Source organism: Pocillopora verrucosa, chromosome 1 (assembly GCF_036669915.1).
Source record: "Pocillopora verrucosa isolate sample1 chromosome 1, ASM3666991v2, whole genome shotgun sequence".
NCBI lineage: Eukaryota > Metazoa > Cnidaria > Anthozoa > Scleractinia > Pocilloporidae > Pocillopora > Pocillopora verrucosa.
Genome location: NC_089312.1, coordinates 9,779,477 through 9,796,034, shown reverse-complemented (window position 1 = coordinate 9,796,034; position 16,558 = coordinate 9,779,477). Strand labels below are relative to the sequence as shown.

Sequence of the window (16,558 nt, the reverse complement as noted above, 5' to 3'; positions counted from 1 at the left end):
CCTGAAAAGTATCGCTTCTGGAAATCCAACCAAAGTAGTGTTTGCGAAAGACCAATTGCACTTAAAATTGGGCCACAAGGCAAAGTACTGGCGTTAGACTACGATTTCGACTCTCGATAGTCTCGTAGAACTGCATTTACACCGACCAGTCGAAGTAAATGTTCGGAGGGAAGTATTCAAGAATGCGCGAGACCTATGTTTTACCAATGGCGTAGTCTTCGTTGCAGAGAGAGGCTCATCAGCAATCCGTTTCATTGAATTGAAAGGCGAAGTACTTTTCAAACCCGGACGCCTAAAATCGCGAGCTGATTTGCTCTCGCAGCTTAGTCGTTTCAGATTGTCACTTGAGGGTACAGGTCCAGTTCTACAGAAGCGGTTGACGACACAGCTGAGATCTTTAGCTGCACAAGTCGAGAATAAACAAATTATCCAGATTAACCCACCTTTAAGTAGACCAACTTCCATCTGTGCGGCAAGTAAGGATATCCTCTTGTGAGCAGATGATGAGCAGAGAAGCATAATGCAGCTGGAGTTAGAGTACAATGGAGTGGCTATCATCAGTAGTAGGCTGAGACAGATAAACTACTCCAATAACGTGACAAGTATTGAATCTCTTTGTTCTGCGGCAATCAGCATACTTGGCAGCAACTGGCGCAGCTGGAGGGTTATATGGTTGTAACCTCGATTCTGTCAATGTTGAGCGACTCTTGCGGAATTCCTCAGATTCTTGTAAGGAAATCAAGAGGCTGTATGTTTATGAGGGCAACATTGTTTTCACCGACAACAAAGATCAAAAGGTTAAGACCTTTAATCCCTTAAGTGCAACAGTCGAGACCTTGTTGGGTACTGGCCATTAAGGAACCGTTGATGGAATTGAAGAAAGCTGCTCATTTACACAAGTTCATGCAATCTGTTCCTTGTAGAAAATTTTTTTCTTTCTGATATAGCTGCTGAAACAATCAAACTAGTTTCCGGGCTTACTGACAAAGTGTCCTTTCTTCGCAACCTCGAATGTCTCTATGATAGTTTTGGAATTGGGTGCACATACGATCGACGCGGTCCAATTATCTCTTCAAGATGCTGTGTGCAATGTTTCATCTGTAAATGCTTATATTAAAAACACAGTCGCTGAAGTAAGGCAGCACTATAAAATGAAAGAAACAGCAACAATAAATGGCCCTGAAGGAACTGTTTCCAGAAAAACACAGGAGTCATTGGTGCTTCTCGAAAGAGGTATGGAACAGCTACGAGATAACGTTAAGAATGTAAACGAGGACTATCTTGGTGACATTGACCTGCTTACGCTGCTAACAACTCAGGTGGAGAACCTTCGTGCAATCTCCCACTTCAAAAACGAGACTTTCACCGTTCTTCAGTATGCTCAAGACTTTGGAACAATTTCAAAGGAATCTTTAAAGAGAACAACGAAGCGGGATGCGAAGTACTTCACACTTGAGAAGTCTTATTATCCAGTGCCTAAATCCAGTGTGGAGTTACGGGACGTAAATGTGATGAAACCTCCTTCAGCTGATAACGTTGACCCTAACATTGAGGCAGCCATGAAGGAATTGGTTGACAGGTATCGACCCGTCAAGGACGGTAAGAAGCGAATCAACAAAAGACAAAGCAGGAGCCCTGCCGCCAGCTGTATATCCCAGTACGCCATCGTGTACTAGAGTAACATTCCAAGAGGATGTTTAAGATGATCCAGGGACAGACAATGAAGAACGAGTCGACCAGGATACAAATATTCCACGAACTACAAACGAAGTACCGAGAATCACCTTTGTTGACGAAAGCATGCTCGGAGTTATCGCAGTTGGTGACGTGACAGACCTCCCCGAGCAAGAGGATGAATTCGACACCGACTCGGAGAGCGATGCGGACAATGATACAGACATAACGTTCAGCAGATTTGGTCGCGTCACCCGCACTCATTTCCGCCTTGATCTCTAGAAACAATTGGGACTATCAGGACAATCAGGACTATTCAGGTATGGAATATAATCAAATGTTTTTGGCCAGGATGGGGTGACATGCCTGTCATTTTTGTTGACCATTATACATTCTGAGTAATATAGCCCATCTTATTGGTAAAAGAAATATTCTGTTATTGCATTCATTACTAGTCAAATTTAAACACTCATTTATGTTAAATTTCATTTTGGTGTATCCTCGCTGTAAAAGCGCTTTAAGAATAGAACTGTTATGAGTTATACAAGCCAAAACTGCAGTAGTCTTCAAATATCGTCGGTCATAAGTTTGTGGACATCTTTGGCAGTCTCAGTGGACATCTTCGGCAGTCTTTGAATATCTTCGGCAGTGTTCGGACATCTTCGGCAGCCTTCAGACATCTTCGACAGCTTTCGGACATCTTCGGCAGCTTTCGGATATCTTCTTCACTCTTCGGAAGTCTTGAAATAATTCCGAATTGTTAGAAAATGGCCAAAAAACCTCTTTGATACAATAAACATAGGCCCAACATAGATATTTCTCCTTTTAGGGCGTAGTTTGTTTATGAGAAAAAAAAAATGTTACATTGAATTTTTTAATGTTAGTGTTTAAATGGCTAAAAATTAACTGTTTAATGTTATATAGCCAAAAAAATAAGTGTTTAGTGTTATCGAAGTACCCCCATTCAGACCCTCTTCAAGGACTATTTTCTCTTAAGATATCTTTTCAAGTATGATTTTAATTCTGTCAGTAAGTTTATTATAAATTTTATATTGTCAATCTTGTTATTGTTTTGCACGAACTTGGCTGTAAGACCAAGAAATTTAAGTTAGAAAGACATTTTGTAAAGCATAAACATCGCGAAGGTATCTACTTAGTATGCGAACTCCGTTCTGCGTAGTTTAGCGTGACTCGCTAGCTAATTGTAAAAGCATGACGAAGGTTAGAGACTGACAGCTCAGTAAGTGTCACCTTTATAAGCGGTGACCCACACTTTCCTCGAGAGATCAGAGCCAGTCCCCGTTGTATGAACTTGCGTAATAAAAGAGAGAATAAAAGAAATAGTCAACTGAACGACGAGTGTTAGGAAATTACTTCTAACAACTTTGTCGATTTGAAACACGATAAATTTGAAAAACACGAGGGAATTTCTTAGATCTTCGCGCTTTCGACATGTATGGTCTTCAATTAGTAGTATCCCTCACAATTTGATGTGATATATTTTTGCAAATTATTGAAGCTCTCCGCAACAGGACACATGATTGTGATATCTTTTTCTCCGAGCAGTAAACATGCACTCTAATTTCTGTTCTACTTCAGTTCTCATTTTTTCAAAACGCCGACATTTACTTCTCACTAGTGAGGCTCTATATTCCTTCGACTACATAGTTTTCCTTTCCGGTTGCAGTTACCCATTTCTATGGTCTTTCTTCGTAGAAAAGTTGAAAACCTTTCTCAAGGACGACTTATGACAAAGAATATAATTTCCGAGTCTGATCTTTGCGCCGTAAATTTGATCGTGGATGGTGGTACATGTTTGCCCGTCTTGCAAATTCTTCTATTATGTGTTTGGTTGTTCCCTACACACAGAAAATGTCGTCATAATACCTCTTCCAAACAAACGGTTTAGTTTTGCTCTGGTTGATAATATTTTTTTCCATTTTTGTCATGAAGAATATGTTGGCAAGAGCTACGGTTATTGCCGCTCCGTGGGTTTGTGAGAAACAGTGTTGTGTTCCGGGATAATAGGGAGTTTAAGAAAATCACGACGGAAACGGCAATGGCAATGTCACTACGAAAGGTTTAATGAGCAGAAAAATGGCTGTGAACGTCCGCTATAAACCTTTGTAAATTTCTTTTCGTCCTCTGCAAAACAACAACGTGAAATATCCAAACTTTGCGTTGTCTGGAGAACTTTAACGACAGCGGCTTATTTTTTAAATTTCTATCACTAATTTAACGCTGTGTTCCCATAATATTCAGTTCGAGCAAGAAACAAACTAAATTACTTAAGAGTATTGCGAAATTCGTAGGTAAAATGTGAGTTCTTTTTTTTTAACCGACGTTATAAAATTCGCGTGTTAAAGGTGAGGAGCGATTGGAAAAACTAAAGTAAATCCCGAGGTGTTTTCTGTCTCAAATTGCTCCGAAATCACTTAATATACAAGAGCATAGTTCTGTTACTCGTTTTCTTGTTTCTCCTTTACTCCTTGCCCCGCTACTCTGTTTAGTAGCACCCCCATCATACAGGGAAGCTCTAGGAAGCTGTTCTTTTTTTAACGAAGGCAAATACTTTAATCAGACTCATTGCCTGACGAAAATTAAAACGCTCAAATTTAAATAAACAAAGGAGATATTTTTAGATAACCCTTTGTTAGATTCCTTTTAAACTCGCTGGTCGTATGTTCAAAACGCAAACTGACCAGTATTAAAGTCGAATATGAATAACTTCATTTTTGAACGCCGGGCTTCCTCGGAGTTGCCGTCCTAACCGCTTAAAGTACTACCGCTTATTGTTCTTTTTCCTTAAGGACCATTCAATCGCATGGTCGAAAATGTACCTGTAGGTGACCACTTCAGACGTTGTTGTTTCTGTGCAACAAATTTTGCCCAAGTTTAGGATCCTTGGGTATTTACGCGACCCAAGAGATTGGAAGACAAAAGCAACGTGGTATGGGGAGAGAGAGGTGATTGATTGTCACTAGAAAAGCGTCGCGCTGTTTTCAAAGTTTAGGATGTTAATATCACTTCCTTTATCGTCCACTTTAACTTGTTCATTTTATGACTGAATATTTCCGAGAAAAAAAAACATATAAACACAGCTCTTAGGCAGCAGAGGTAGTTTTATGGCTGGTACGGGAGCACAAAAGCGCAAAAAGTGTTGTTTTCAAAAAGACAAGGAGTGAGTCGCAAAATTTTTTGGCTTGCCCAGTTTTTGAAATTCAAATGTTGATAATGTCAAAGAGGGTTTCTTTTATAGCTTGCGCAACGTCAGCGCATGAAAGCGTCATTTCCAAAAGGACGCGAAATAGATTGAAACAGTTTGGGTCAATCGAAAACGGTGCGGAAGTTTTTGCATATTAAATACCGTTTATGAAGTTGTAAACAAAAATCATGCAACTAGAGCGCGAATGCTTGTGAGTTTGATTGTTTACAAAGACGTTTTGGACTCAAAGAAGTCTCAGAAGGAATTTCATGGGCAGTACGAGAGATAATTGTACAAATAAGGTGTCGTCGTAAAGATGAGGAATGGGTAAAAAATGTCGATTAAGTCGCAGAAAAAAGATTTTATCGTGTGGCGCATGCGTAAACAGTTTAAAAGAGTGCGATTATAAAAAGACGAGGAATGGGTCGAAAAACATTTGGCTCATTAAAAAAAATGTTTGAATTTTGTTTTCAAGCGCAGAGTGGATCGAAAAACTTATTTTGCTCGCTGGACGCCGGCGCCAAGATTGAACTTTCTTAACTCCCTCCCATGTGCCATCCATTTGATAAGCAACATCAAGATATGAAAAATAGAGTTTAATCTAGAAAAAATCAAATAACTAAAATCTTCCTCAAGCTAATCCCAGGAAACATGATTGGGTTGCTGACGTGCTTGAGAGAGCGGAAATTTGACTTTGGAGAGTTTTTTTATGAGGAGGAGCATAGACAACATTTAAGAGGGGCAAGGATTTGAATCAATTATCTTTATTACTTGTTCATGCGTGTACCTTCATGGAAACTAAACTAGAGATCAAGGGACAAGAGTACTTTAATGAAAAACTATTTTCCTCCAATTCAATTCGGCCGGGGTTGTCCTAGAGACGTTAACGTTTCAAATAAATCCCACCCTGAGACTACCACCTGGACCATCTCCAGAACTCATGTTTAAGTTTAAGCTTTGAAACTAAAGGATATTCGTAAAGTTAATATCTTTTGCGAGGAAAGTTCTATAATAGAGCTCAATGCTTGAATAAGCTGTCTAAAGATAAAACTATAAGAATTTTCCAAAACCAAAACAAAAACTTGTACCCGGAATCGAAACTGGTATGTCACAGGCACACCATGATCCTAATAGATAACGCATGTTTTAAAGCAAAACATTCCTTGGTAAAATCACATATGAAACCTTATTATCGACTCAATGGGCTAAAGAGGGTTAAACAGCGAAGATTGTTTACCAGTTATGTCATCATGTTGAATGAGTTGGTGACACATAGTGAGCATCATCGAATTGTGTTGTTTGAATTATTTCATAACTGGATCTAACCGTGATAAACGGCATTTTGTTATCCAGTTGCCATGGTACACTTAAGTCTCCTAGGGATGTAGATAAGACTCTTACCGGACTCCAAATAAATATGAAATGTAAGTGGACTAAGTTGTTCAAGAGAAGTTGCCAATCTAAGAAATATTGTATTATTTTATATTTTTTGACAGGATGTTCAGATTCCAACTCATTCTGAGGTGAAAGCCCAAATCATGTCTCTATACATGGGCACGTGATTAAAAAATCATTAATGAATGTTCGTAAGCTAAAGAAACGTCATTCTTACAGATATTCCAGCCTTGTGTTGTTACTAAAGGCCCCCGCTGGCAAGTTCTGCAACTTGTTTTTGGACAAGTCCCTAGGAACAAATTAACAAATCAATTACCTATTTATGGAGGGAGTAAGTTTCTAAAGAAACTGTGGTGCTGCGTCGGTGGAAGAGTGTAACTTATTTGATAACGTAAATTAGCGATTTGCTCTGACGAAGGGCTAACGCTTGAAACGTTAGCTTTGAAACTATATACGGTAACCAATTTACGTTATCAAATCAGTTGATTATACCAAATTACCTAATTATTTTATTTACTCCACTGGTAACCTGACTTGCCTAGCTTTCAAATATATAAGAGACTCGCACTGTCCGTATGGTGCTTGTTAATTTGAGCTTCACGTACAAATGAATCAGCTATGAGTTTTTCCTTTAACTTCAAACCATTTGCCGATCTCATAATGGCTGAAAAGATCTGATGAAATGTACATTCATAAGGATTATCCTTATGCCATTCTCCTTTTCGATCAAGCAGTGACCATTTAAACAAGATAACTTTTATGAACTAATAGATCAGTAAACCTCCTCCAACAATTCGGTTTGAACGTTTTAACCAATCCCACATCCACGAGGAATATCCGTGGCGAACAATTGCTTAACAAATTTTGACCAGTTTTGGCTCAAACGATTACCATAGCAACACTTCAGTCTACTACAATGTCATCTAGTTTTAGCTTTCCGTGTATAACACCCAAAAACGAGTTCGGGGAACCCAAGATTTGATTATTCAGTACCAGTCAGCATATCATGACTTAGCCCTTAGAAACTTTTAAAAATATCAGTGGAATAAATTTGGAACCACCATAAATTATCGAAAAGCTATGATAGTGCTGAAACTACCTTACAAGCTTTTTTTTGTTTTCAAAGACTTAAACAAACCTACCTCTTTATGTGCTAATTGCAATTTAGCATGAAGAAAAGGTGTGATCAATAAACTCGCTTTTGAGTGACAAGCTCATACAGTTAAAATAAAGGTTGTTTTTAAAATACCGCATAGTTAAAATGGTGAATTTCTGCGGCACGGAAATAAAATGTCCCACCTCATTAAATCTTAGGTTTATAAAATATAGGAATTTTTCTTAAAGCCTCCGTAACGGCCATGGGTTTTCGTAATGAGCTGACCAAAAACGATTTTCTTTCACTTGGCCTCGATCAAAGGGAGCGTGTACACTTGAAATGATTAATTATATACTAAAAGATAATTTTCGAAAATACCAGAGCTTAATTTGACCAACGCTTTTGTTGTTTACCAAAACCAGCAAATAAAAAATAAATAAATATGCAATGGTAATGATGCTCACGGAAACACCCGAAATGTTTTTTGGCTATCTCAGAGGATAGTAAATACATGTAACATCAATTTTTCCTCCACAGCAAGGATCAGAAGTAAGTGTTCATATTCTTATAGTAATTTCAATGCTGCGCTCAGAAGTAATTCTGTCTCACTTTGTGTAACAGCTCTAAGTGACTTCTTTCCCATGAATATAGAGGTTAGCTCCGAAGGCTTAAACTGGGTCCGATCTACTACTTGGCTCTTAGCAATAAACTGATATGCTTCTCATGCAGAGCACTTTGTATAAAGCTGATCTAAGATATATCGACGATTCTCTGTTTAGTTCGAGTATTTTTACACTGCAATGGTAAGTGTTCTTTGAGTACGATATGAAATAATGAACTTAAGAAATTTACTGAAGTCCAAATTTTCAGCTGATCTCAATATCGTTTTCTTTTACTTATCTCGCCGTGTAACTTTCCAAGCTGCTTTACTTAAGGCATCAAGTTTTTTCTACCTAAAAGTTTTACAGAGCCGGAAGAGAGCTTTAAAAATATAGTAAAGATGGACGAATTTTTTCCAAGCTTATCATGGATGATCTATTTCCCATGTGAGGGTCATTTCGCTCGTCAGTGTTTATGTTCTACGTTCGAATCGAGCAACAGAATAAATACTCTGATATTGATGGTCCGACATAGATACCTTATCAAAGTTTACTCATCACTCAGAAATTACATATCACATGGAGGTTATCTCTGGAAATACTTCGGTTATGTCTAAGAGAGATGATAGATTGACACTGATTTCGTTACTGGATTCAACGGGTTTTCTTTGTCAGGTTGTAGTTGCTGGTGTTGTTGTTTTTGTTGTCCTTTCACCAACTTAACATTTGCAGGTGGGCTGTAAGGTCTAACTTACTACTGCCATGATCAAGCTCAATGCGTGGATCTTTACGTGGAACAGCGGACATAATAATTTTTAAAGTGAATTTTGTAAATCAAAATGCATGAATTTAGCTGATTTGCGAAATTCAAGCAATTTGATTTGCGAAACGCACCGAAGAATCTCACTGAATGAAACAGTATTTTCCATCCGTTAATCTTCAATACATCAAAATACAAAAGAAGTTGACAAACTCAATATGACTTACAGTTTTATCAGATTAGAATTTCTGCTGAAAACTTCCTTCGGCAAGTGCTTCAATTTGTTGTTTGAGAGCGTGCTGCAACAAAAAAGAAAGTCAGTTTTAACTCAAATTGTGAAAGGATAATCAGCAGTTAGCAGAAAAATCGTGATCTTTTTTTACCGAATGAGTGTCCACAAAAAAAAAACCGGTAGAGAAACTCTTGATCGAAAGTAAAACAAAGTCAATATCTCAAACTCCTGCGTAAATCTGACTGAAAATGAACCTGTACAACATTTCCAAATTCATTGAATATGCTTTCACTGGTATTTTTTACATTCTAAGGTAAATCAGTTGGCTCTTCTTTCATTTCAACACTCTGAATGCAGATAGAAAGGGAAAATCACCCAACGCATCTGGTTCAAAAGTTGTGGAATGTAATTCTTGTTATTTCTTATGAAATTTCTTATAAAATTACAAACGACCATAAAATTATTTTGTCTTTACTCTAGGCAATCATTGCGCCACTTCCAAATTCGAACAAAGGCCAAATTTGAGGCTTAATCGTTTACATGAAAAAATTACGCATGTCTGATTGGCTGAAAACGATTGCATTTGGCGCTGCCAAAATTTCGTCCTTCTTGACGTACTTCTGTGGTGAGTTTTTCATATGTAAGTCATTAACAAGACTAACAAGTAACGACATGATTTCGAGTGCAATTTGGTGTAAATAAGCGCACTTGTAAATCTGTCAAAGACGGACTCGTGCAATTTTGTTGTCTTTGAAAATTTTTTAGTATTTATTAACATCAAATTGCGCTCGAAATCATGTCGTTACCTAAACTTACATGATGCATTAAGGACTTACAGTTTTCCTGTAGCTCGGGGAATTTTCTCTGGAATTGACGTAAGCTGTTTCGTTCCACAATCGGCCGATACTAAGTTCTTCATGTTACCTTTAAGGACTTTGCATTGGCACTGTTGAGGGCACTCTGACAAACAAAAACAGGCTTCCATTAAAAATTGATATTTGAATCATATCTGTTTGTTCGAATCAAATTGATGATGGCACGTTACAAAGTATACCATCCGTTTAGCTAAGCATTGTTCAGAACCATCCAAAACTAAAATGCTCTCTCATCGAAATGAAGACATATTTCACATCACATTTTTTATTTCTATTCAGCCGTTGGTGCAAAACAGCTCATTATAATCACGAGCATGATTTTTATTCGCCATGTATGAAAATGATCTAAAATACTTAATTATTGGGATTTGTTGCTCTCTGGTATTTTCCGTTTGATCTGTTCGAAGATAAGGAGAATAGTAAAGTCAATCCGGTGCAAACTTTGTTACGTTTTTTCATGTTTACAACGTAGACTCAAATAGACCGAACTTACTACGGCCAAGGTCGCATTAGAGATTTTTGTTTGTTTAAGCGAAAAATCTGTCAACAAGTAGCGTAAAATAAGTGCTACCCAATTTTAAAACCTTAACAACTTTTTGCGGATCGCCAAAAATTCGCCAATCTTCAAAGAAGCCGATTTCCTGCCTCGCAGGCTTCCAATTTTTAGCACACCGAACAATCGTGTTTTTTAATCATTCAGCTTTCATCGCACGCAAGACATGTCTAGATAAAATTTAAGCGGGAAAAATACACTGTGGTCCGCTGGTGTAGTTTGACGCGGGCAATGGCAGGACATCTGACCCTCAGTTTTCGTTTGAAGGGAACGAGGAATTTGAGCGACGTTTTTATTCGAATGTCTGACTCGTACCCTGGGCCCGGTTACTGGCGGCAATTTGGAGAACAGTCGGCTTCAACGAGTACTTCTCCTTCCAATGGAATCATCAAAGCCAGCACAAGTGCTGGAAGCTGCAACCAAAAAGATCGAGAGGAAAGAAGAAAGCGAAATACGATACATGGTCCTCAGCTCGAACCATGACTCCACCGTACGCGGAGACCTCGACTAAGGACGGTTTCGAAAGCGAGCTCTATTTAATAGAAGTCTTAAGGCCTATTTACACGGCACGACTTTGTCGCATGCGACAAGCTTACGACAGGCCTACGACATGACTTAAGAGTCGTAAGCGAGTTGTAGGTTTGATTTACACGAAACAATTCGTGTCGTAAGCCTGTCGTAAGCTTGTCGCATGCGACAAAGTCGTACCGTGTAAATAGGCCCTTAGTCTTCTACGTCTAAGAGTTAATACTAGCCGCATAGAAGCCTGCTGATAATGTACCAACAAGATAAAAGACGCAACGTTGTTTTGCAGAGAAAGAAAGCTGCGAAGATAATCATTCGATGACGATCAATACTTTGCCCAATAATTCGAGTGATAATTTTTTCTTTATCCTTTAGTAGAGGGAGATGGGTTCGTGATTGACGAATGTCCCAATCAATGACGTTTTGATCAAAGGATATCAGTTTGATGCGACCGCCTCGAAAAATTGAAAATTGCAAAAATTTTTGCCAATGTTTGGCTCGCGAAAAATTGGCAGATATTTGAATTCGCTCAAGTGCGACCTGGCCCTTTAATTCTCAATTTCAAATGGATTCAAATATACTGACCTAATATTAACTCTCTATTTCCTTTTGTGACGTATACGGCGAACGACTTAAAGATGACTATCCTAACCGAATAACGGCTCTCACTTTTCTATACACTAATTTTATTGCGTGCATTGCCTCTTGCGTAGTCGCAGTAATGAAAAATGCCTTTAGGTTAGAAATGGGTACTGTCAAGTAATCACTTTTCAAATGAAAATTGACAGCACGTGTTTGCATCACTTTCTGGTCGCTACAGTGAGCTCAGGGGAAAACCGCTCTGGCGTCACTTGCGACTTTTGTTAGTTGTTTAATCATCCATTCTGAACGATCATTCAATAGTTTGAACAGCAAAGTTTTTGATGGCATCACAGCAAAAGTTGTTAAATGCGGATCGATTGCAGACAGTATTGTTTTCAACACGCTTTGTCACGTGAGAAAGGGAAAGTCAGTTCGCCATTTTTGATGTTATTTGGATTAGTTTCTCAGCGTGATCAATCGATAAAGAAAATATTTATATACAACAAACGTAACCAATTTTTTTTCCTTTTTCAATTTATATAAATATTAATTGATAATGGTCAGAAATCGATAAAAACTAAAGAATAAGAAAGTTATGAGCAATACATTATTTGAGACCTAGTTTGATTATTTCCAACGCGAAGAAAGGTCAAGGTATGATACATTTCTTTGACAGATATTAAACGTAACAAAGCCGCACTATGGAGCTCTTCCTAATTGGTCTATCAATCCCCCTCATAGTAGAAACAGATTGCATATCTGACTTCCATTACAATTTCAAACACGAGTCCCCTTCTATTCCTTCTGTGGCTGCTAAGTTAGATAGAACGGCTGCTGCAACTTCGTTTTCTCAAGACTTCTTTCACAATGTTTATAAGAAAAACACTGCACCAGAGTGTATTCAATAAATAATCTGCTCAGACCAAGGTAAGCGTAATCTACTTGTGACAAAATGGTACCTTAAACAAGAAAATCCACGTTGTTTGTTGAAAGACAAAACAGTGGCTATTAAACAGACGCAATTCTTGTAAACAAGTCGTCTCTTTGTTATGGTACATTGAACGAACGCCACTCTCTTAGATGCAGCGCTTTTCAATATCCTTGCTCTTACATGTGGCGCTTTTTCTTGAGCAGGGGTCAATCGAGTCAATAAATAATTTTTTAAGATCAAAAGCATGAAAACTTGCCTTTTAATAAATTGAAAAATAGAAACTTAGTTATTTTGTATTTCACTCGATAAATATGACTTTTCAGGTTACCCTTGAATAAAATTGTAGAAGGTTTTATTATAAAACTAAAAGTTCTAAAATTGACTCAAGGCAAAGAGTAAGGTTTGCCAAAAGCATACACAACAACTGAGCCCCTTGAAGTAAAGAAGTAACTTGGGACTTACTCTCTACAATAAGATTTATGTTTTTCAACTGGCCATGGTCGTCCACTTCGCAACTGTAATTTGTATTTCTTTCTTCTTCAGTGACGTTGATTTGAAGTCGCACACTGGTGCTGTTTTGCACAACAACGCCACTCTTTTTCCAAACAATGCGAGGAGCTGGTCCACCTTCCGCCGGGCACCACAACGATGACAAATGATTGAGCAGGACAAACTGAGTCTTTGCGACGTTTTTCAGGTTGGTGGGAACTAAGCACAAACATAATAAGACAAATCATCTAGAATAAATTATACCATTAAGAAAATCAAAACACTTAAACCTAAGAATACTTACCTCTTGCATTTAGTGCTTTTCCTTCATAGGATCTGTGATACGATAGCCGGTATCTATGGTTAGATGAAAATCTTAACCACATGTTCTGTCCACTGGAACGTAGGTTAATGCGAACGTACATTCCACAAAATACACCCAAAAGATTTCCAGACTGATTATAGCCATCACGGATCTCAAGATATTCCTCATCAGCACAAGGTGCTCCAGGTGAGTCAAAGGGCATATAAAGCTCCAATTTTATTTCCACATATCGCCCTTTTTCTACTTGAAGACGGCGGGTTGTATCAAAGTCTGGGATATATCGGGAGTATACTTCCGCGATTATTGCAACTGTGACAAAGAACATAATTTCACAGAGCAATAAGTAGACATACTTTGCACAGTTAGTTCATTGATGACTGCCTACTTGTATCTCATTTTTTAAGCTTCCTTTATCGTGTGCGTAAACGATGGTGTAAACTCATGATAGACTCTGAGATTAACTTCATAGCAAAATTTTCCCTGTATTTTTCTGATAAACCTGTCATATGAGAAGTATTTATTCTTGATAAATCAGTGAGCATGTCAAACTTCTACGTCAGTAATTAACAACTGAATCATGCTGTGCTAAAAGAGTCAAATGTCCCTGGTCGTCTATGTGGTAAGCATAAATTTCACGCATAATCTTCGCGCAAATAACGTTCTTGTTAAGAACTATTATAAATAGCCCTTGGTTGGGCTTAGATAGCTTCTGTTCGTATAATAGTTCAAACTGTCAGACTGCAATGCTCATCGGTAAAATTGCATAATTTACTCGAAATTTTACTAAGACTCTTAAATTACGCTTTTAAATACCCTTAGTGGCCAAAAAAAATCGTTCCTTCGGATTGTAAGTATTTTCACAAATATAGATGGTAACCTTGGCCTAACATGTGACGCTAATCATAACTAATTTATGGAGCATATATATTCCTCAAACTCAGCACAATATCATTTCTTTGCTGAGTCGTAATAATCAAAATAGAGAAGCTGCTAAAAGGCATCAAGACCGTAAAAAAACCAGAAATTATCAAGGTATACAATATAAGATTTTAATTTAGAGCCGATGAATTTCACTGAACTTTCCTACAACTGTTCTGCATATAAATAATGTTACTGATTTCCCTTAGTTCTGCCCATATTTTTACTTGAACTTTCTGACAGAATACTCGCCTCCAACATTGCTTATTTTTTACCATTCTGGCGATAGAATTGATCCAAGCTTACCCTCGGCAAATCAGAATAATCTTTGCGTTAAAACTTTCTCATAAATATTCTCACAACAAAAACTACTATAGTGTGTCTCATGCTCGCTCATGAAAACTACACGTCTTAAACAAGCGCAGCCGACTTACCCAAAACGAAACTGAAAGTCCACATGTTAGACATCTTTCCTAGAAAGAAAAGCAAATGGGTGTTAAAATAAATTCAAAGCTATCTTATCTGTAAGCCTCGACTCCGCACCTCAGCACATCTATGCGTTGTAAACGTTGCGATTCAGTATCATCATCGGCTTCGACATTATTTTCTTTGTCGCGTGATTGGACCAGAATATTCATGCCTTAACGCCTAAGCGTTCTCCCGGCCACTGTACGTGGCTTTATCATACGGAGAGTGTTTCCACTATTTTACTATTTTAATTAACTTAAAATGGAACGTGTAGGTTAGTTAATATTCCCGCTATTAAAATTGTTCAGTTCAAATGTTTAATGCTGTTTCCGAACATTTCTTGTTATTAAGAGACTTATAGCAACATCCGGCATATTTCCATTGACTGCTATTTTATCATTGTGTCACACCTACCCCAATTCTAGTAGTATTCCATACAGTGTTATTTATGAAAACGTTGCGTCGGCAAATAAAATAAAAATTCGTCGTCGTCACAACTTTACTAAGAAGTCAGTTACTCATATAACGACACAAAACGTTATGTTCTCTTATCCTCGTTTTTTTTCCTTATGTTTTTCTCCGGCAGTGTAGCATAAGACGCTACTTAAATTAATTTCATCAACAGTTATAACACAAAAAAGCCATGAGATTACCTGAATATGGTGTTTGTTTCATTTCTCCGCAAGATTGTTTTATGCTGCAGTCGCATTTATCAACGCAACAAATATTTTATTCACGTATACATCAATAAAACCCTAACAGATGTTTCAAGCTGGTGGGGTTGTACGTAAGTTGCTAAAGTGGAGGCTCGACATATATTTATCTCACGTAGCCTCTGAAGAAGAGTTTCTCAATGTGCTTAACAAATCTGAACTGGAAAAAAAAAGATAAAAACATAAACAGTGTTCGCACTAGTTGTGGCAAAATAATAACGTAAGTTATTTTTTCAGAGGAGAAAATCTTTCACAAAATGAAGTCAGACTCTAGCCCATCTAGTCATTTCCTCTTTGTTTAATAATTAGCATTTTAAATGTCTCATTCTTATTTTGGAAAGGAAGTTTTAACACCCGCCAATACTTCATCCTGATCTGTGAATCAAAACATTTATACCTTCAACTTTGTAAACCAAAAATCCATTGCAAGACTCGGGTGTCTTAAGTTAAGCAATGTTCACATGCAAGACTTACTTGTAATATAATTGTAAGTTATATTAAAGAAACATTAATATTATATTAAAAACAGGCTCGGTAAACAAACTTGTTGTCCTCTTTCCAAGAACTAACAACATGAAAAATAGTTTTAGTCATAGCGGTGCAACCCTTTGGAATAGCTTACCCTGTAACATTAGAGAGTCTGGTTCGTTAAACTAATTTAAAGCCCTTCCCTATCATAATTTTAAACACGGCATTCATGGAAATCAGGTTTTTAAGTGGCACATTGTTGTAAGTTAATATAATGTTAGGATTAGGATTTTTAGGTTCTTAGGATATTAGTCATTGTATTGGAATTTTTTGTACCTGATAAATGTTTTTTACCGCGTATAAATAATGATTAAATAAATAAATAAAGTTGACGAGAAAAAAAAGGAAATGAACTAAGTGACCTTAATGACAAAAAACGTTTTAACCTTGACGAGAGCGAATTCAAAGACAACACAGTGAAAAAGCCTGTTAACAATGTTATATATTATTCTTTTGTACTTCTGTGTATTCACGTGCTCGTCTGTATTTTTAACCCCTGTTTATTAGTCCTTTTGTCCCAGTAAATTTGCTGAAAATTGTTATTAGGCTACATCATCTAAATCCATATTGAAGAAAATAAGCACCCGAGCATCATTTGTCATAATTTAAGATCTGCGCATAAAAACCCGCGCGGAATCTAAACGCTCGCAATTTAATTATTTCCCTATAAAAAATTCAAATCACAGAAAA

General features: G+C 37.4%; 2 protein-coding genes across 2 annotated transcripts in view; one reads left to right on the top strand and one right to left on the bottom strand.

The window, feature by feature from the left end:
• The window catches only part of LOC131768783 (uncharacterized), a 76,406-nt gene extending 61,779 nt beyond the window's left edge, over positions 1-14,627 (bottom strand). Inside the window, exons 1-5 of the mRNA XM_066166976.1 lie at positions 14,594-14,627; positions 13,221-13,550; positions 12,890-13,135; positions 9,798-9,921; positions 8,957-9,028 (exon numbers count right to left, since the gene is read on the bottom strand). Coding sequence (XP_066023073.1) covers positions 8,957-9,028; positions 9,798-9,921; positions 12,890-13,135; positions 13,221-13,550; positions 14,594-14,627 — 806 coding nt within the window. The remainder of the gene's footprint in view (positions 1-8,956; positions 9,029-9,797; positions 9,922-12,889; positions 13,136-13,220; positions 13,551-14,593) is intronic.
• Positions 1,152-1,676, top strand: LOC131769713 (uncharacterized). Its single transcript, XM_059085439.2, has one exon. The coding sequence runs from the start codon at positions 1,152-1,154 to the stop codon at positions 1,674-1,676; it is 525 nt and encodes a 174-aa protein (XP_058941422.2).
• Positions 14,628-16,558: the final 1,931 nt, after the last annotated feature.